This window comes from Hydra viridissima, unplaced genomic scaffold (genome assembly GCF_058129835.1).
Source record: "Hydra viridissima isolate aposymbiotic clone 2 unplaced genomic scaffold, HvirCarnegie_v1 scaffold_6, whole genome shotgun sequence".
Taxonomy (NCBI): Eukaryota; Metazoa; Cnidaria; class Hydrozoa; order Anthoathecata; family Hydridae; genus Hydra; species Hydra viridissima.
The window spans coordinates 7,084,162-7,105,213 of NW_028324305.1; the positions used below are offsets into that span (position 1 = coordinate 7,084,162).

General features: G+C 27.9%; 1 protein-coding gene and 1 non-coding gene across 7 annotated transcripts; one reads left to right on the plus strand and one right to left on the minus strand.

Annotated features, from left to right (window-relative positions):
* Positions 1 to 6,086: 6,086 nt before the first annotated feature.
* Positions 6,087 to 6,159, plus strand: Trnaf-gaa (transfer RNA phenylalanine (anticodon GAA)). The gene has a single exon. It is a non-coding gene; the product is annotated as a tRNA-Phe (tRNA).
* Positions 6,160 to 8,833: 2,674 nt separating this feature from the next.
* On the minus strand, positions 8,834 to 21,038 carry LOC145189800 (2-hydroxyacyl-CoA lyase 1-like). 6 transcript variants are annotated; one of them, XR_016453704.1, is made up of 20 exons: positions 15,598 to 15,742; positions 15,110 to 15,194; positions 14,708 to 14,792; positions 14,445 to 14,555; positions 14,185 to 14,264; positions 13,536 to 13,661; positions 13,344 to 13,453; positions 13,128 to 13,212; positions 12,922 to 13,044; positions 12,669 to 12,720; positions 12,507 to 12,548; positions 12,113 to 12,192; positions 11,924 to 12,016; positions 11,805 to 11,831; positions 11,576 to 11,665; positions 11,310 to 11,423; positions 11,132 to 11,229; positions 10,893 to 11,051; positions 10,512 to 10,565; positions 10,250 to 10,325 (listed from the first exon to the last, which is right to left on the minus strand). XR_016453704.1 is itself a non-coding variant. In XM_090091572.1 (18 exons), exons 1-18 carry the CDS (start codon positions 15,612 to 15,614, stop codon positions 10,910 to 10,912), a joined length of 1,545 nt encoding a protein of 514 aa, XP_089947698.1. In that variant the 5' UTR covers positions 15,615 to 15,742; the 3' UTR covers positions 10,827 to 10,909. The 6 variants fall into 6 exon arrangements, 5 of the variants coding, with proteins under 5 accessions (XP_089947695.1, XP_089947698.1, XP_089947697.1 ...); XM_090091572.1 differs by lacking the exons at positions 10,250 to 10,325; positions 10,512 to 10,565 and having other exon boundaries at positions 10,827 to 11,051; positions 12,675 to 12,720; positions 14,194 to 14,264; XM_090091571.1 differs by lacking the exons at positions 10,250 to 10,325; positions 10,512 to 10,565 and having other exon boundaries at positions 10,827 to 11,051; positions 14,194 to 14,264.
* Positions 21,039 to 21,052: the final 14 nt, after the last annotated feature.

Genomic DNA, 21,052 nt, shown 5'->3' on the forward strand with positions numbered 1-21,052 from the left:
AATGTTCAAAATGTTCAAAATGCAATTGATGGAAATAATAACAACTTTATGCACACGAATATTGGCTTCAAAAACTGGCTAAAATTTGACTTTGGCTTCAAAAACTGACTTAAGCTATGTATATAGGGCAAAAAGCGTTATTGTTTACAACCGCTTTGATTGCTGCCAAGGTTGATTTGGTATGGTTAAAGACTAGAGTGTATGACGATGAAAACAAGTGTCTATTGCTTGGTGTATAAAGTGATCAAATAATGCAAACATTTCAAAACAAAGAGCTTATAGAAGAGCATCTTTTCACCTCTTTTATTAAATATTTTGAAAATGAAAATACACTGCCAAAGCGGACGTTTATGCAAATTAACAACCAGAAGCATATTTTAAATTGAAGCTTGCTGCATTTTTCAATATCAATCGTATTAAAAATATTTGGAGCGACGTTAAAAAGAATAAAAAAAAGTTAAGAAACCTAAAAACTTAAATAAATTGCAAGAAAAAAGTGAATAAAGGCTGTTGCTGTTCGATTCCTACATTTCGATGTTAAGTTTTTTGTTAAAAATTTGACACACTGATTAGAAGCAACAATGAAGCAGAGCAAGGATTTATGTTTTGGCAGATTTGACCAATCTAAATAACATTTTGTTAAAGAGTGTTGTAAAGATTTAATTTCTCTTAAAAAAAACTGGGAATGTAAACAAGGTTTGCATTCACAACTTTTGAAAATCATGCGAATTATTAGCACAAAAAAAAGTCATTATAACCGAGTCCTAAATGAACTATCGAGAATGAGACATGTTGTTGCTTTTTTTACGATTTTATTTTTTAAACTGAATAACATGTTCGAGAAACAGATTTAGATTTATTTAATAATTTTTCTTCGACTTCTGCTCGATTATTTACAACAATTCAAAACAGATTTCTGCATCAAACAAATCAGTGATTTGTTTAATGCAGAAGAATAATTATTAAATAAATCTACTTTAAATGAACGTTTGTTTAACAAGAGTATTTATTTGATTGTTTCTGTGGATCGCTTTGATGTGTCTTAAAAAAAAGATTTCAGTGCAATAGTAACAAGATGGCTCTAAATATATCGACTTTATAGAGCAAAAACGTAGTATGTCCAAAAAACAAAATATGGAGAAAAACGGATTTCAATTTTCAAAACCATTTGTAAAATATAGCAAAGTATTATGTGGGGGCATTTTATCAATGATTACATACTACCATGTATCTAATGTAGGATAGTGAACATCTTAAGTGGTGTTGTTGATTCCAAATGACTTTAAATGTTGAAATTTGTTAAGAGGATGAACAAAAATGGACATGCAACATTTGTGCTCTATAAAAAAGTAAAGAAAAGTCTTATTACATTTGTGCAATATAAATAATTCGAACACAATTGTTGATCAATGTAATTTAATCCTTAATAAAAATACATCTGATAATCCTTAAATTATCATAGTAATAAATTTAATAATCATGGAACAGGGAAAATTATGAATACTGATTATAAATAATTTAAAAAAATATAATTGAATTAAATGAAATAAAATTGATAATCTTGAATTTATCATGAAATAATCATAGAACATATAACATTAAAATGTATGAATACTTTAGCACAATACTTCATGATTACTGTAACCCTAACCCTAATTAAACAAAATAATTTAATTTTAACTTTTAAACGTCATCATCAGTCTCTTCAGTGGCATCTGGTTGTGGAAGGCGGTCTCTGCATTTTGCATTGCTTGGCAGATCATGGTAGAAGGGTGCATGTTCCTGAGGGATGATGCCTGATTCTATAAGTGACATCAGATCATTCTTTTTTGGCACCGAGATTGACAGGCGGCGATTGTAGGCAGGCGCCAATGACAGATTTGCAAGCAAAGTTCCATAAATGAGTCACTTTTTATGGAGTATTTGTATTGAATAATGTATGGGGAACTCTTTTCAAATCGCATCCATTTTATTTTCATCCACTGCACTGCTTCATTAAGAGCAATTTTTGATCAATTTTTGACGAATCTTGATAAGGCTTTCAGATCATGTACATCATTATGGTACCTTCTTTTGACAATAAAGAGTGGATTCTGCTTTCTAGCAAAACCAATTATGAGCTCTCACTCTCGGGTTGTGTAGACTTTTTTGTGCCGGAATGCTTTCTCAATAGTCGCATGCCTCCAGATAACTATGACCTGATTCCATAAACTTCATGGAGTCTGCCTCCAGATAACTATGACCTGATTCCATAAACTTCAATATTTTTTAAGTTCTGGACAGCATACAGCATTGCTGATGCAACACAGAGATTCCTGTTTTGACCGCTACAGGTATCTGAAAATGTAGTAACGTGTTTCACAGTAGAAGTAAGATTCCCTAAATAATCTAGAAGAGCAGATCCTATTTCATTGGCGCCTCTTTCACCTTCGGTTTCATCCCACAAGTAGCAGTACCCTTGGTGTGATGCTGTCTCAAACAATGTAAAATTGTACACAGCCAGCTTTCTTTTGTAGTATATCTGAGCATCCCCCGCATGCGGTGTCACCAAAACAGCTTCCAGGTCAAAGGTAACTGCAAGAAAAGATTTGTCATCATGAGCACGTTGTTTATCAATGTATTTTTCTTCCATTGATTCCTTTTCTCTTTGTTTATGATGATCCCATGCAACTTTCAATGTCAACATCCTTGCTTCATCTGCATCACTGTAAGCATTGCAAACAGAGCACTGATCTTTTTTTGGCTTGAAACATCTGAGATTGAAAACATTGGTAAAGATCTGTCTATATTTGTGTTCTTTTACCGGTGGTAAGTTCAGGCGCACGCAGTAGTCATCTCTGTAAAGTCTGTACATTTGTTTTATGTTCAGGTCAGGTGACAAGTACTGTTTGTTAGAATTTTTTCTACAATAATGTGGGAGAACTTTTGGAAAAGTGTGTATATGATTGTGGACGTGTTTAACAATGTCCTGCGAAATTTTGTTGTGTGCTGCTCCTCCTTTTCTTTTATCAGATCCTAAAAATGCCCCAGAATCACCTTTTCCCGCTAATGCCAAATCAACAAATCTGAAAGAAAATGAAAAGGTTTTGCAGAAAAAATCCTGACAAACTCTTTTCTTTAAACCATCATATGAGAATAAATAATATGCACGACTTTTTGTTTTCTTTTTCTTAGGATCTGACGCTGCACACCTGGAACGCTGTCGATTGATAAGCTCTTCATTAACAAGGCTGCACAAAAACTGTTTTTTAACATTATAATCTTGAAGACTATAATATTCCTGGCAATTGTTGACTCGATCTTCCTCCGATATTACAGAGTTGCATGTAAATCTGCATTTGTTACAATCAACTGGTTTGGGATTTTTAGCAGGAACTGTTTTGCCTTTTCTGGTGACATACAACAAACCATTATTGCGTGCCTTTTGCCTAATACTCCGTATCCATTTTTCAGGTTCTCTTTTTCTTTTTCTCCCTTGTTTGTCTTTTTCAAGATCAGGAATATGCACATGTTGGTCCAAGATTGGTGAAGAGAATACCTATCAATGAGTTGATCCAAAGTAAATGTTTCATTGAATTGATGTGGACTAACTGTTTGGATGAGTTGATCAGAGCTACCTAAAACACAAACAATAATGTGACAGTTAATAATTTTGGCTTAAATATTTAAATAATAAAATCATAATATAAAGTTGTCAAAAAGGAATAATAATATAGTTATCTATAAAAATGGTTAGTTGGTTTTACTTTCTAAAGATGTAATTTATATTTCACAGTTTAACATCTAGATTTATTATTATTATTATTATTATTATTATTATTATTATTATTATTATTATTATTATTATTATTATTATTATTATTATTATTATTATTATTATTATTATTATTATTATTATTATTATTATTATTATTATTATTATTATTATTATTATTATTATTATTATTATTATTATTATTATTATTATTATTATTATTATTATTATTATTATTATTATTATTATTATTATATAGACATTCTAGATTTAGTTAAATAATGCCTCCAAGTCCAAAGTGGCTAAAGTACATGCTATATAAACTTTAGACTAAGGGTCTAATTCAGCACCTGCCTTTTAATACTTTTAATTTCAATCATGGCCTGATAATAATCAATCATATAGAGGCTATGAGTATGACGCCTATGAGTCAAGTATGAGTATGATTATTGCAGTTTGGTACTACTAGTCTAGTAATGATGTGCCAGTATACTATTAATAAGTAGTAGTCTACTTACTACTAAGTCTACTAGATCTAGTACGTGAACTACAACTGTTAGTGAACAGTTATAATTGTAATAATAGAACTAGACTCTACTCCTCTAGTCTACTCTGACTCTACTAAAGTACTATCTAGCCTCCTCACTAGACTAGGTCTAGGGAACTAGAACGACTAGATTATGTTGTAGGGCATATAATTTAATATTGTGATAATTATTAATCAAGTTAATATAATAATATTTTTCAACATACCTTCTTCAAAATCATCCTCTTCATCAAGGAGCTTTAATATTTCTTGAGCATTGCGAAAAAGTTTAATGTTTTTTTTGGTGGCCATCTTGTTTTGTAATATGTCCGGCAAAAACGAAACAAACCAAATAGTTGCCAGGGAACAAATGTTGTATGTCCAATACTACATTTGTGCTCTGTTGATTTTGCTAAAATCAAGATATTACACTTGTGTTTTGTTTTATATCTAATGATGGATATCACTTGTGGACATATTACAAATGTCCTCTACAAGCTTATGTTACTGCCAAAAACAATATAGTAAAACATTGCTTTCATAAAAATGTGGACATACTACGTTTGTGCTCTATACAGTCGATATACAAAATGTATACTTAATGCTGGTTTTCCTCCTCTTTCAAAATTCTCAATGAATATTCCAAATGTTTAATACAAATATATTCTTTAATAGTTTTCAAATAATAGTAGCATGCATTTTGAATTTTATTTAAAAATCCTCACCTGACCCTTTTGAAACTCTTGTCTGAAAATCATACTTACGTTATCGAGCATAAAATATTATAATAAGTTTTTATTACTTGTTAAGTTATAATTCAATGTTTCAATACTCTATTTTTATTTAAAAACTTATTAACAAAAGACTTACAAATTTTTGCTTGAAATCTTTTTTTCATCAATTTACAAAAACAGCTAAATTGAATAATTTAGTTATAATTTCAAGTAATAATTTTGTTAATTTATTCTCAACTAAATAATTACTTAATTATTTGTAATAATTTCAAATGCTCTTTCCTATGGAACTAATGCCACATAATTAAATAAAACAAAACTGATATTCTATACTTTACAACACTGCAAGCATAGCATTGGCAATATTAGTTATGGGGTTTTTGGAGGCCATTTTTTTGACTTTAACCACTTTCAGTAGACAATAATGCCAATCCATCCTATCTGTCCTGAGAGATTTTTGACCAGTGGTAAAGTTTAATTATTTTTAAATTCGAAAATGAGCGTTCTACACTAGCCACGGTTACAGGTAAAGTTCTAAAATGTACACAAATAGTTTCCAATTCTAGAAATGATGATCGCATTTTTGCACTAGCAGCAAGTTTCAATACATCTGCAACTGAAGTTCATTTATAAATTCACGACGTAACGATCTTACTTCTGATATCAGGTCTTTACTTTCATCGTTATGGTACAATTTGACTCTGTATTATTCAGAGAATCAGAATAATATAGTCAAATTGTATCATCATCATTCATCGGAAGCAAGTTTATCAAAAAACTTTGTTACTGTATTTGAATTGCAATGAACTTTGAATCAATTTTCTATTTTTCTACTTTGGAGCTAAACTAAAGACTTTCCCAAAAAACTGAGTAAAGAATGTAATTCATTGCAAGTCATACTTTAGTATGTAACATTTTGGGTGATATTGAATTTTTAACCTACTAGATACAACTTACTAGAGATAACCTGATTATCTCTAGAAGGCTACACTTTGACTGTTGAAGAAAATTGAAAAAAAAAAAAAAAGACCATAGGTTTATTATACTTAATAACTATTATTCTTAGTGGTATGCCGAAATAGCTCAGTTGGGAGAGCGTCAGACTGAAGATCTGAAGGTCCCTGGTTCAATCCCGGGTTTCGGCAACTCTTTTATGTTATTTGATTAAAGTTTCTGATTTCAGGACAGTTTGAAATGTTGATCGTAAGGTTATGATGGGTTTCAAAGATAAACCTTTTCGTCTTATTTGATTGAAAATGGGCTCCTTGCAACGAGAATATTATTATTGATCTAATAATGTTGATTAATAATATTGATTCCAATAAATTGTAATGTGTAAATTCTGCACAAATTTAAAGTTCGCAAATTTTTATTATTAAAGTTTTTAACAAGTGAATTGTAAAAACGCGTACAGAAAAATGTAGACCACAGCCACAGAAAATATTTCATGTCTTAGCTGGTGTAGTTACTATAGTCTAATATAACTTGTAAATATTTGAACACAAGAAAAAAAAAGCCAAAACTAAACCAACGTAGAGTCTTCTAACGGTCCTATTATAAATTAAATCCTTCTAAATCGATGGCAACTTGCATTCCATGTGGAAAGCAGATAAGAAGGGGATCTAATAATTCTGGTCAAAAATCGTTTTCAACAACTCCACTGCACAATCACGCCAAAAAGTTTCATTTAAAACTGTATGAAGAGGAAAGAGAAAATAATATTGAACCTTCAACATCTTCAACTCCACAAGAAAGTTCAAAAGGTAGCAAGCTAATTTGAAAAAACAAATGTCTATTGAAGATAGTATTTCACCAAAAAAGAAATGAGATATTAATGATGAAAAGTCAAAGCAAACACATAAAAAAATAACTATGATGATCACTTTAGATAACCAACCATTTAGTATTACTGAAGATGATGGGTTTAATGGCTCATTTACAGCCTAGGTATCTAATCCCAAGCAGACTTTTTTTTTTCAGAGAAAGCGCTTCCTGTATTGTATGACGATATAAAGAAAAAAAATTTAATGAAATTAAAAAATCACAGTCTATAAGTTTCACTTCAGATAGATATTTTGACTTGTCCCTCATCTAATGAAACATTTATTTCTTTATCAGGACATTAGATAAAAAAAAACTTTTGAACGCAAATATGCTGTACTATATGCTTCACATTTTCCAGAATCTCACACAGGAACAAATATAGCTGGGAAGTCAATACGTTAGAAAGCTGGGAAATTAATTCAAAAAGAAGATATATTTTAGTTAAAGATGGTACAGCTATATGTTTCTAGGAAGAAAATTTTCTCAAATAATATCAGTCCAGTGCACAATTCATTTATTGCAGCTTGTAATTAAGGATGCAGTTTTATCCCAAAGTTTAGTGATAGATTTATTAGCTAAAGCACAAAGGATAGCAGGCCATTTTAATCATTCATCGAAGGCATGTACAGAACTTAAGTTATTGCAACAACAACAAAATGAAACACCTCTTTTTTTTAATGCAAGATTAAACTCGTTGGAACATAAAAAAAATGTTAGAACAACTTTTGAAGCTTAAAAGAGCAAATCAAAATATTGAGCTAATCATAATGAGCTGCCAACATTCACATCAAATGATTGGAAATTCATTGAAAATCTATTGCATATTTTGAAACCATTTTATGAACATGCTAAGTTTATGAGTTTTGAGGTTTGTAGTTTGTCAACAGATGTTCCAAATATATGATAAGAAGTTGATAAAAAAAAAAATGACACAGTTTAAATAACAAAACAGCTTTTTGAATCTTTAAATAAGAGATTCTTTTCTAAAGATAATCTAGATATTACAAGTGATGAGAGATTTTTATCCACCATTACTGATTCTCGTTACAAGCATATTTCTTCTTACTGATAAAAGAGAGCAAGCAAGACCAATTCCATTAGAGGCTATAGTGAAAAATCAAAGAAATAAAAATGAACTTTCACCAGAGGCTATTAATATTGTGCTAGTTCCAATCATTTAATACTAAAAACCAAAAAAAAGAAAGTTGATTTGATAGAGAATGACTTTAATTCTTGCTTTTTAGAACCTACGGAGAATATGAAGGAGGTAAGAATATGAAGGAGACGGAGATAAGAATCTGTTTATAAGAAAATTTACAGCAAACCTGTCTTTAAATAGTACTTTTTCAAAACTAAATAAGATTATCAATTTTTATCATAGTCAAAATTCATTCAATTATTATTTTACTATGACATTACTGTATATTATAGATAACTGATTTAAGTGTTATATCTGTTTAATTCTTGTAAAACTTTTGTAAATAGTTTATGAAAATTGTTTTGCGAATTTTATTTTATAACATTTAGTAGAATATTAATAAAATTCGTATTTTGTAACTTCGTTTGCTATCATTTTTCAGAAAATGATGGTCACATAAATTCAGATCAAGTCTCCCTTGTACAAGTTGCTCACGAATTTGATGTTTTATTTAATCACTTTATGATAATTAAAAATGCTTTAAATTATTAGAAACATAAAGAAAAGTTTCCACTGCTAAAAGATTCAGCCCTTAAATTATTAACACCACCAGGATCTCCTATATTTTCAGAGAGATTGTTTTCTGAATATGGAAATATTTATGAGAAAAAGCGACCAAGGCTACCTTAACTCGGAGAAATGTTATTGTTTATACATCATAATGCAAATAAATTTATAGATGAATGATAAAATCTGTAGTTCTTGTGGACGGTTAGTTTTTAATTCAACTTAAACGATATCTTATTGAACCACTTTTTAAATTTTATTTAGCTTCAATTAAGATAGCAAGAAATTTTAAAAAAGAAACTTTTTTTTTATAAACAAAATTGAACTGTTTACAATTTTCAATTACCACTCCCCTCAACGAGGAAGAAACTAATAAGCAAAAATGTAAAAAAGAGTCTCAAAACAACATAGAAAAACGTTTTTTTTCTGCGAAAAAAACATGAATGCATTATTATTACAAAACATGCTGTTAAAAAACAGAAAACTTAACTTTTAATGAACAGCGCAAAAAAGAATCCGACAAGTTTAACAGCCACACACACCATCATCCAATAAACTTGTATAATTATTCCGATTTGACAGTAAAACCTCAAAGAAGCAGAAATGAATTAACAACGGATGTAGTTAAATATTCTTATCATTAGGCGTTTTGTGAAACACACTCTTTAGCAAAATTTGTGAAATTTCGAAAAAATTCTTTAACAGACTTAAAAAAAAAAAAAATCACGCAAAAAACATCACAATTAACAAGAAGAGAGTAATTTAGATATGAACACCAAACATTAATAATAGATATGGACACCAAACAAAAACACAAAATAGAATCTTGTCAGCGCAATTACAGTTTAGACGTGGTGAGCCATTCAAACTCCTAAAAATTAAAGAAAAAAAATGAAATCACGGAAAAAAACTTCTTATAGAACTAAAGAGGTATGCTAGAGATTGATAACAATAACCAGTTTTTTAAGATTTTGTTGCCCTTTTGAGCTTGTGACTATTTTAAAACCCTTTTTCCCCTGCGATCATTTTTAAATTGGGAGTTAAATATTACTTTCTAAAAAAATTTTTTAATCTTTTTATACCTGCGTTTTGCGTTGTGAAGAAGCCTCTATATGAATATGTATCAATGATGGTTTTTTTGTTTCCTTTAAACTCTTCTCAAAACTATGAATTAAATCATCAGTTGTAACAACATCGTAGCCTTCACAGTTAAATGCATGCATGATCCTTTCGTAGCGATTGGCTGGGTCAAGTAAGACGGGAGGAATTACCAAAGGCAAAGTCTCTTGAGTAGCTTCGTTTAACATTTCATTCCAAGTTGATAAATCCATACCATTATAAATACCGTTGTTGTTAGCAACAACAAAAATAATAGGTAAGCGATACCTTGCAGCAGTTTCTATTTCCATTGCTCCAAATCCAAATGCACTATCACCTTGTATACAAATAACTTTCTTGGGTTGACGACCTTCGCAAACGGCTTGAGTTTGCTCAACAAGAGCAGCAGCAACAGCAAATCCAGCGCCAACTCCCATTGTTCCAAAAGAACCTGCATCCAGTCTAAATGTGGAAATATCTGTAAGAAATTTATTACTAAGACGAGAAGTTTTAATTTAAAAATGAGTTCTTTAAGTTCTTTATGAAAATACAGCAAAAATATGAATTAGCGAATAAAATATACCTGAGTCGTGGTTTTTGATTTTGCAACATAGTTCGACCTATATCCATTGTGTTTGCACCCTCATTCACAATAATGCAGTTATCCGGTAGAACTTTTTTGATCTGAAACAACATTAGACCCATTTTTAAAAACTTTTCTTAAAACCAATATTTGTCATAAATATATAAAAGCCTAAGAACTAAAGATTTCTTAAAGCTAATTTCTTTTTTAATATTTTCTTTAAAAAATTCTTTCTGCAAAATTAAAAACAACAAAATTTAACTGGGATACCAACAGGAGCTTCATACCTCGTCATACATTTTATAGAAATTCATCGGAATTCCACTTGCATCAACCATCATCTAGATGCAAAAAGAGTTATATAAAAAATGGAGAAACAAACAGCTTTTAAAAACTTAAAGAAGATTTTAATATCTAAAAATGCGTTACAAAATATAGACAATTTATTAGACGTTAAGTTCATCAATATTAACAACAACAACATCAACAATAACATCAACAACAATAACATCAGGCATAACAAACAATAACAAAACAAAAGTTAATGAAGTTTTTTTTTTTTACTTTTCAAAAAATAAAAAAGATAAAAAATAAGCACAATATTATTGGCTAAATGTTTATTTCGATGAAATAATAACATCTAAAAAATAAATAACTTGATATTATACTAAATATAAAAATATCGCTATTCAAAATTGAAGTCGTAAAGTTGAAATCTTTTTCGCAGATTGTTCGCGCACGTAGACTCTTCTTCCTTAGAAAGTTTACATTCTTTCCAGTCAACACGATCCGGAAGATTTAACAGCGAAGGACTGGTCAACGCCTCTCTATATTTATAAAAATTAAAATTTAAAGTAAATTGTAAAGAAAAAGAAGAAAACCAATTCAACAGGAAGGAGTAACTTACCTTCCGAAATGAAGTGGCATTCTTCCTTTTACTTTATGCAGCAGCCGTTCCCCAGAGGGCAGTTCGACTAAGAAATACGGAGTTGTCACCGCCACCATCTATAAGCAAAAAAAAACAACACTTAAACAATTTTTAATAGTGTTCAAAAGAAACAAAGCATGATGTGTATGTTAAAAACCTCACGAAGATCTTTTTCTGTCGGAATCTCAATAAAATCCATCCCACTTGATTGACCAAGATCTAAAAATGTATCTTTTATTTCCCCACAAAGATCAAAAGGTATTCCAACAACCTAATAAATTAAATTAAAATAAATTAAAGAGATCTTGAAACAACCTAATAAATTAAATTAAAATAAATTAAAGAGATCTTGAAAAAAAAAAAAGACTTTGATTTAAACAACTAATGTGTGTGTTATGTAATAGCACGAATGCTAATTGTTACCTGCAATTGTAAATGTTGAGTATAGAAATTCCGTTCAAAGGAGATTATAGATTTCTGTTCACTGTTAAACATTTTACGTAGCCCCTCTTTATACCGTTTTTTTTTTTTTGTTAAACAAAAAAAACTATGAATTTATGTCTATCATCATCATCATATAGCAACCATAAGTACGCACGTTGCTATATATTAAATTTCGAAAGTATTAATCTACATTTAAGAAAAAAAAAAGATACTTCTCCAACTCCAATCGAACATCCTTAAAATGAGAAACAAATTAATACAATTTAAATGCAAACGCGTAACTTATATTTGTAAACAAAAATAAAGACGCAAAAATTTTATACGTACATCAGGGAGAACTACAGTAGAGTTATGATGAGATATCGGTAATACAAGGAGATGATCGTTGTTAATAGCGCCTTTCGCTACTGCTAAGTAAGTCTAGGTAAAAGAAATTTTGTAATCACATTGAAATGCAACTTAATAATTTTTACTAACTTAGAATCGAAAGTTGGAAATTATAGAAAACAAACTGACTGTTTCTCCAACACTCACAACCAAATGCTTCTCAACGTCTTTGCTGCCCAAACAAAACCAACAATCACTTGTTAGGGTTGCTTTTTAAATATAAAATAAATTTTATACAAATAAAAGATTTTATAGACTTAAGATAAAAAAAGAAAAGAAAATCTAATAACAGGTGTTTACAAATTTTTCAATAAAAATAAAGAAGTAATGCTTTTTAAGTTTAGTCTCAAAACTTAATGAACACTTGTTAATGACAAAAAAGAAAAAAATGTTTTGCATATTTTTTTGTTATATATATTTTTTCAGATAATATTTTTGTATTTTCACAATTAGCATCATTTCATATTTTAAAACCTATCATTTTGGTTAAAGATGAAATGAAAAGTAATTTATCAGGTCTTACGTGGTCCTTTAGGGACTTTATGTTGCTTCTGCCCCCCGGCATCTAAAAATGAATTTTTTAAAAACTAAAAACAGCTATTTACAATATTTATGCTTATAATGTTAAAGAAAAAAAAAAAAAAAAAAAAAGGATTACAAAAAAAAACAAAGAACTTTAACACACTCAAACCTCCTTTTCTCTTAAGATCTTCTCTGAAGAAAAACTGCTCTGTTTTCTATGAATAACCAGGTAAAAAATAAGGTAATTTTTTTCTCTCTTTTTATATTATAAATTGATGGTTTTTGGTATATACTCTTTTCTTGGTTAACTGAGCCAATTTAAGGGTAAAAAAAAAAAAAAAAAAAAAAAAAAAATTAGAAGATTAACATTTCACCTAGAAGTAAACTTATATTATTTCATCTAGAAGTAAACTTACCTGAATTTCTATGGGATTCAATTTAACATCATCGTATGGGAACTCAGTTGTATCAGGAGGTTGTTTGATAAGATCATCACGTACCATGTAGCACAATGGCTCAATCGAAAAAGCATATATTGACTGAAGGCAAAAAGTCATCTTTACAATACTTGAAAAACTTTCACTCAATAGCAACATTAACACATAATCTAAATTATTGAAACCTTTTCATTGGTTTCGTTAAATGATGGAGCAAGAGCAATGAAACGTGAAACATGTTGTAAACTACCTCTCAAGACCTTGTGATTTCTAAATAACAAAGAAACCACAATATATTACCTGAAGTAAACCTCATAATAATCTTTAAAAAACAGTTGCAACTTAAACTCAGTTTAAAAAAAAGAAGCTCAAATGCAAAATACTAATTTAGAGCTGCATACCTATATGGTTGCCTTTCATAAAATTTTTCGTTATGAGAACTGAAGTGATATCTTGGTTTCAGTGATGCAGCCAGAAACGATACAGAAGGAGATTCATTCCCTGATGATAGCTGCAAGTAAAATTAAAAATTATAACTTTTTTAAAACTATTGTGATATGATAACAAAAAGGTAAAAGAAAAACAAACCTTACCGTTGATTTTGTGTATTTATTAACATCTTTTGGCCAAGCTGATGTTAACAGAATGTCAACTCCGATAAATTTATCATCTCTAAGAAGTTGCTCATTTAAAGCAGAAACATCTGCATGCAAAGAATTCTTCATGTAGAAAAAAAAAACATAAATTCATATGCAAAGTGGAAATTTCAAATGCTTTTTGATTCTGTAAAAGTTTGTTAAAATATGAGAGTTTGTAAAAGTTTGTAAAAGTTTTTTACTTTGAAACCTATTTTTTATTTATTTTAAAAGACGATAATATAAATAAGTAGTATAAATAACATGAATAAAATAAAATCCAGAACTACTAAAATATTGTGTACTTGTGTCACTAGATCCTTAACAGTAAAAAAAAAGTTGCCAATATTTTTACATAAAAATTCCATGGTACACACAAGTGAAGAGGGCCCACTGATATATGCTATTTTTTTCCAATCCTATTTAATCTTTAAACTTACTATTTCAATAATATGTTTTCACCTAAACATATATGATGAACTTGCATGATAAAAATCTTATAAGATAATTATTAAAAATTAGATTTTTTTTGTTTTACTATCAAAAGCCTGTAACAAAAAAATTGAGTAGGAGTAACATTAGGTACTAGAAAAGTAAAATAACTAACTGAGCTCACATTAGATTCTTCAAGGCCACTCAAATAAGCAACCATTAGACCAGCAGCTGTTGTGAAAACTCCTTTTTTACCTAAAAATTTGTAATAAAACAAAATTAAACAAAGGCTGAGAGTCCAAAAAATTCCAAAAAATCTGTTTTAAAGTTACAATGTTAAAAGTGATAATGACAGCATTAACATATAATATTGCTATTATTTTCAACAAAATACTGCAAAAAATTTCCTGAAATTAGAAACAGATGTAACTTTACCAAGATATAAGACATTTTCATAAAGCTCCTCCCCATCTTTTAACTTCTCCTTGGAATAGAAAACTTCAAGCTGCTTTGATGTTGGTCCCAGTATATATACTGGAACTTCAACTACAACAAATTATATATATATATATATATATATATATATATATATATATATATATATATATATATATATATATATATATATATATATACATATAAAGTTTATCACTCTAATTTCTTAAATGTAAAAGCAATTTTTTAATGGTATTCTTCACCTTTTGATTTGCTTAAAAGAAACTGTTTCCAATTTTCTATGGATTGAGGATTGGCAGAGAAAAAATTTCCAGTGCATAAAACCATCTAAAGTAATAAAAAAAAAATGTGCTTTTTGAATAGAAACTCTAAGTTTTCTAAAACTCCTTAAAAATGTTTCTACTGTTGTGATTGTGTCAATTGTTTTATGATTGCTTCTTTTGTATTACCATCACTACTATGCTACTAAGAAAAAACCATTAGTTCTTCATTCACATAAGATTACTATTTATAACTTTATTACACTTTCGGCAAAAAATTATAAAAATTTTAATGGACTTTAGAACTTAGCAAGCTTGATGGTAATTAATGATAAAAATACATAAATAGTTGTTATAAAAATGAAAGGGAAAATAGCAGCATACCTCAAATGGACCATTTTTTTTGTTAACACTCCCTATACGTTTAAAAAACTTTGAAAAGTTGCCATTAACACTTCCACAAACTAATCTAATAAATAAATCAATAACAATAAATAAAAAAAAAAACTTTAAAAAGCATAAATAAAAAAACACAAATAGCAGTAAAAAGAAAATTCAAATGAAAACTAAGGCCATACACTCCTGAAATATTGTTTGAAATTTAAGGTCACACACTTCTGAGATGTTTGAAAACTAATATCACACTCACTTTTAAGATATTGTATTATTGAGTTGCATATTTGCAGCTTAGGTAATAAGCTGATATATCTATTCAAGATATTTTTATTAACAAATCTTCATTTATACAGGTATTTAATGAAATACTTACAAATTTTTACCATAATTTATCACTTGCATAACATTCACTATACACTTAAGGATATTAAAATGAGGCTTTTACAATAAAAGAAAAAAAAAATAACTCTACTTACATTTTCAAAGGTGCCATTTTAATTGTTTGCTGATTATTATTTGATTAATTCAAATTTTTTAATCTTCTGTTTAAAATCAATAACAAATGTTGTTATTTTTTTAACAGTTTGTGATTTTCTTACACAATGCAATAAAGAATTAATAATAAAGAATTATAGCGTAAGAATTAAACAAATACAACATTTAAATAAAGAACAACAAAAAAAAATTTTGAAAAAATATAATGGGAAACAGAAACCTACTTATAGAAATAAAAAAAGGAATTTCATCATCACTTATTTGCATACAATTATATATTGATAAAACAGTCACAATAAAACCAAATTAAAAAATACAGTAATAAAAAAAAGAGAAAAACAGCTATAAATAATTATAAACAAATACAAATATAAAGAAATATAAATATAAAAAATTGTAAATAAAAAAAAATGAAAAAAAAGAGATTTTTTGTTTAAACATCCTTTCAGAAAAAATCTTTACAAACCTAAATTTTAAAAGAGAACATGTAAAAAGATGAACATGTAAAATATAAAACATCACTTGCCTTTGTTTTAAGAAAATTTTCTTCTATCTTATCGTTAAGTTCATCCCACCACATGTTCTTTAACCCAAAACTTTTGATAGCTGACTTATCAAATTCATCTATTAACTAAATATTATATACTTACTTATCAAAATAGTAATAACGACTTTTTTAAACAAAATTTTTATATCTTCTATTTGTTACATTTTTTTAGTTGAGTAAAAAGATTTAAATTGGGAAAAAACCCCATAGAAGATTAAGGTAACAAAAAATTGCATAAAAAAAACTTTTTAAAATTTTCAAGCAAACAGCAATTTATATTTTAATTTTAAATATTGCTGGTAAAAAACCAAAGCAAATTAAAATTAACTTAAGTGTAGTAAACTAATTAAGTAAACAAGTAAACTAATAGAAACTTGTGAAACCTTATACTTCCTCATACTGACAAATTTATACTGACAAAATATCTGATGCCTAATACTAAATACTAAAAACATTAAACGGTTTTTAATATGTATTATGAAATTACATATGCATTTGGTAAAAAATTTTATTGATAAATATATCAAAAATATTCTTCCTCAAATGAGGGGCCTGATTAAATTGAAATGAAATAATGTAAATAACAATACCTGTTGTGTTATTGTAACAACATCACCATAGAGAGCAACGCTTGCTTGAACATTATTACCTATTTCTTCAGGAGCAATATCTAACTAGTTGTAAAATGCAGAAAATCAAAATTAAAAAAAAAAAAAAAAATACAAAACATTTTAATTTTGCAAAATAAAATATTAAAAGTTTTAAAACAGGTGGTATTTATGGCAAATAAAAGGTTTACAAAATTATTAAATATGATTTATGTTAAATACTTGAATGATTTGAACATCTTTATTAAACCGAGGTGGATAGCCAAAATGCAACATCCAATTAAGTCGAGCACAAACCAGAAAAACTACATCAGCTCTCTGTAAAGCTCTAAATATTAAAAAAATTGGATTTCAACTTTAGATGCAAACAGGATTTTTTTTTTGAACTATAACAAGGTAAATATTTTAGTAAAAAAAAAAGTTGTTTCTGTAAAATGTTCAGACCTTGATCTTGCTGCACTTACACACTGAGGGTGAAGATCAGATACTACTCCTTTTCCCATAGGCGTTGGAAGAAATGGTAAGGAAGTTTTGTTGACAAATTCTGTCAGCTTGCTGCTTGCATCTGCATATGCAGCACCTATATTTTTTATTTAAAAAAATTGATTTATTTTGGTGTTTTTTTGTCAAGGAACCATTTTCCTATTTCAAAAACCAAAGATCAAATTTAAAGAATAAATAAAAATATTTAGAAATATAATAACACAGTAACATAACATCTTCACCTTTCCCTATAATGATCAAAGGACGCTGTGCTGTTAACAATAAACTCAATGCACTTTGAATTTTAACTTGGGGAGAACAGCTAATAAATCTCAAAGGAGATCTTTTGCACCATCTAAATAAATAAAAGAAATAAGAGGTTTGAATTTAAAAGTACTTTAATTATCTGAAGATCTTTCAGAACTCTTACAAAATCTCATCATCTAAAACATTTTTGCTAATCATATTTCCAGGCATATCAATATAAGAAACACCAGGTCTTCCTTGTAAACAAGTTCGAACAGCCTAAATAATTTTAAAAAATATTCAGAAAAATATATTAAAACACATACAAAAAAAAAAAAACAATTTAACGCAGAAAAAAGATTAAATGCAAATGAAAAAAAAAGTTAAAATGGTATGAAAACATAATCTTTTAAATAAGAAAATAAAAAGGCTAAAAAAGAAAAGTAAAATTTTGAAATAATTTTATTAGTAACTTTTCAACAAAAAAAGGAATATCTTCAACAGAATTTGGGCGTGCACTGAACTTGCAATATGGTCGAGCTAATTCAACCTAAAAAGCAAGTTAAAAAACATAGGGCAATATGATTAACTATACAGAGTTGCCTATAAATCAAGGGATATTGGGAACTTTTGACAAATAAACTTTTAAGTTTTATAACCCTTAAATGGAACAAAATTCAAAAAGATAAGTAGAATTTTTTTTTTAGTTAAATAATTTTTTATTATCTAAATTCAAGCTAAACAAATGAAAAATAAACAATACATTAATATATTTTAAACACAATACATTATTTGAACTACCAGATAGAAAAATTGATTTTATAATTCACTTTTGGTTTTTGATTAAACACAGTATGATAATTAAAAAAAATAAAAAACTCAATTAAGTAGAAAAATGAAACAAAAAATGTTGAAAATGAAAATAATAAATGATGTTAAATGAATTGCTTCATTTTTTGCTAACATTTTTCAATTTTTAGGTTCTACAATAATACTCATCTGTTAAAAATATAGTGCTATTTTAGTCACCCATTTCAACAAGGGGAAGATATCACACAGAAAACTAAATGTAGCTCCAATAATAAAATGAAAATTATAAACCATTTTGTTTTTAAAACCTGGGGAAGCTCTTGGAATCCTCCTTTTTGCTCTTGATTAGAATCCACTGAACCTCCTATCACTATCAAAGGCCTACAACCAAATTATATATTATAATTGGATTTACCAGCAAAAAACAAAATTTTATTTAACTATAAGCTCCTTAATGTAAATGTAGAGAAAAAGTGAAAACCTGATTACAACATACACCACATTGTCAACAAAGTTGTAATTAGATTTATTCTACATGAATTGGTATAAACTTCAACTGTGCTGCCACTACTGGTATATTTAAAACTGCAGCATTAACATTATGATAATGATTAAAATATTTTACAAAATGCATGTTGTTTTAAAGAGTGTAAAAAAGTGAGATGCTGGATAAAAAGTATAGTATTTGCAAGTAACTATATTTAAAAAAAAGTAATTCACTTGTAAAAAAAAGTTTGCTCTACAAGTAAATAAATTAGTTTTGTAGAACAAACCTTGTTACAAAGTTTAAAAAAATAACAGCCTATGGACAGAAATGTATTGTAACACAACAAATTTAATTTCTTTGGTCACCATGATCATCCATTGTCTCAGGCTTCCAAAGACATAAAGAATTGACACTAAGACAAAAACTAACATTGTCAGAAAAGAATGTTGAAGGCTGCCATTGAAAAGTTCCAAATAAAATTTTAAAATAAATGAAAAAGTACTATCCACAAATTTTTGTAGAAGGTTAGAATGCTGAAGGTTGCATTATAACTGAAGGGTGCCAAAAAAGGTTGTGTTTGTGTAGTTATTTCTAGCATTTCTTGTTTAAGGTAGTTTTTGCTGATGGAAATTTATTCCATATACAAAGGAAAAAAAAAAGGGCAGCAAAAGAATTTAAATCTAAAAAAATTTTTTTCAGTTAGTGTGAACTAGAGTTTTTCTATTGTGGTAAAAGAAATTTGCACATAGTTTGTCAATCAATAGATATTGCTGACACCTTTTAGTTTTAACAGAATTTCTAACCATTGTAAGATTTTCTGATTATCATTAACATTTTTAAATTTAAAAAAAAATGCTATAAAAGTATGATAAAACTGCATGTACATGCATAATTTTATGTATATGCATGATTGTATATACATGCATGATTGTATGTAAATGCATGATTTTATGTATATGCATGATTGCATATTTTTAAACAGATATATTTGTATTTTATTTAGTTTTTTGGGGCAGAAACATGCTAATGCAACTATAACACAAATATTAAATGGATTTTTTGCATTAGATAACTCTTCTTTTACATCAAACAAAAAATGAAATGAGCATACCAACAATTTTCTTTAGAATTAGACATCCCTGCAAGTGCATGAATCAAACCAGGACCTGAAACAACCAAGCAAACTGCTGGTCTAAAAAAAATTTTAAACATAATTAATTTTAAAGAAAATGAAATATTTAACTATGTGTTTATTATATATATATATATACATATATATATATATATATATATATATATATATATATATATATATATATATATATATATATATATATATATATATATATATATGTACACACAGTTAAAAAGTTTAATTTCTATTTAGTTATATAACTATTATAACATATATAGTTAAATAAACTATTTAAATAATATATAATCATAACTATAACTAAATAGAAGCTAAACTTTTTGAGAATAACCAATAAAACTTATAACTTACCTCTGAGTAAGATATCCAACAACTGAGGCAGCATAGCTTGCCTTAAAACATAAAGATAAAAAATAAAAATTTTTCCATGAGCACTAAAATTACATAACATTTATTTTTTAAATTGCACTAAAACTGCTATTCTTATTTATACTGCTATTCTTATTTATACTGCATTACTTTTATTTATATTTACTACCATGATATAAACAGAAAAAAAAAACATCATACAGCCTGTTCATTCCGCATCCCAATGTATTTAATACCTTCCTGTTGAGCAGCAACAGCAACCTCTATTACAGGTATGCCAACAATTCCAAACATATACTCAACTCCTTGCATATGTAAAGATTTTGCAAGAACACTTGAGCCGTTCATTTTTTAAAAATGTTCTCACCTTAAATGTAAAAACTACTGCATTAACTTCTTGTGATCTTGGCAACTATGGAAAACATAAAAATACCTAAAATAATCTTACAGCTTTTACTCTTATTTTTAATAACTAAAAATTTACTTAAAAATAAGTCTTAAAAAATGAACCTTGCAATTTATATTGGAAAAGAAAATGGAGAAAATAAAATTATGATTTGTTCCTGTCAAACATGAGGAATTGTAAGCCTTTAAGAAAAAAGGTGTCTTAGGTGTAATACTAAGAGATGTCTATGCATATAAAATACTGAGAAATGTCTATGCATATGAAATGGTAATAATCCCCCAAATAGGAAGACAAAAGGAAATTTATAACTTTAATTTTATAACAAAA

What these genes read in the sequence shown, in the direction of transcription:
- LOC145189800 (XM_090091569.1), bottom strand. Translation starts at nt 20,667, where the DNA reads ATGAACGGCTCAAGTGTTCTTGCAAAATCTTTACATATGCAAGGAGTT. An exon ending in AAGATGTTCAAATCATTCAA is followed by an intron (nt 16,838 to 16,993) that starts GTATTTAACATA and finishes TTTTACAACTAG; the next exon opens with TTAGATATTGCTCCTGAAGA. An exon ending in AATCAAAAACCACGACTCAG is followed by an intron (nt 10,104 to 10,224) that starts GTATATTTTATT and finishes TTCCACATTTAG; the next exon opens with ACTGGATGCAGGTTCTTTTG.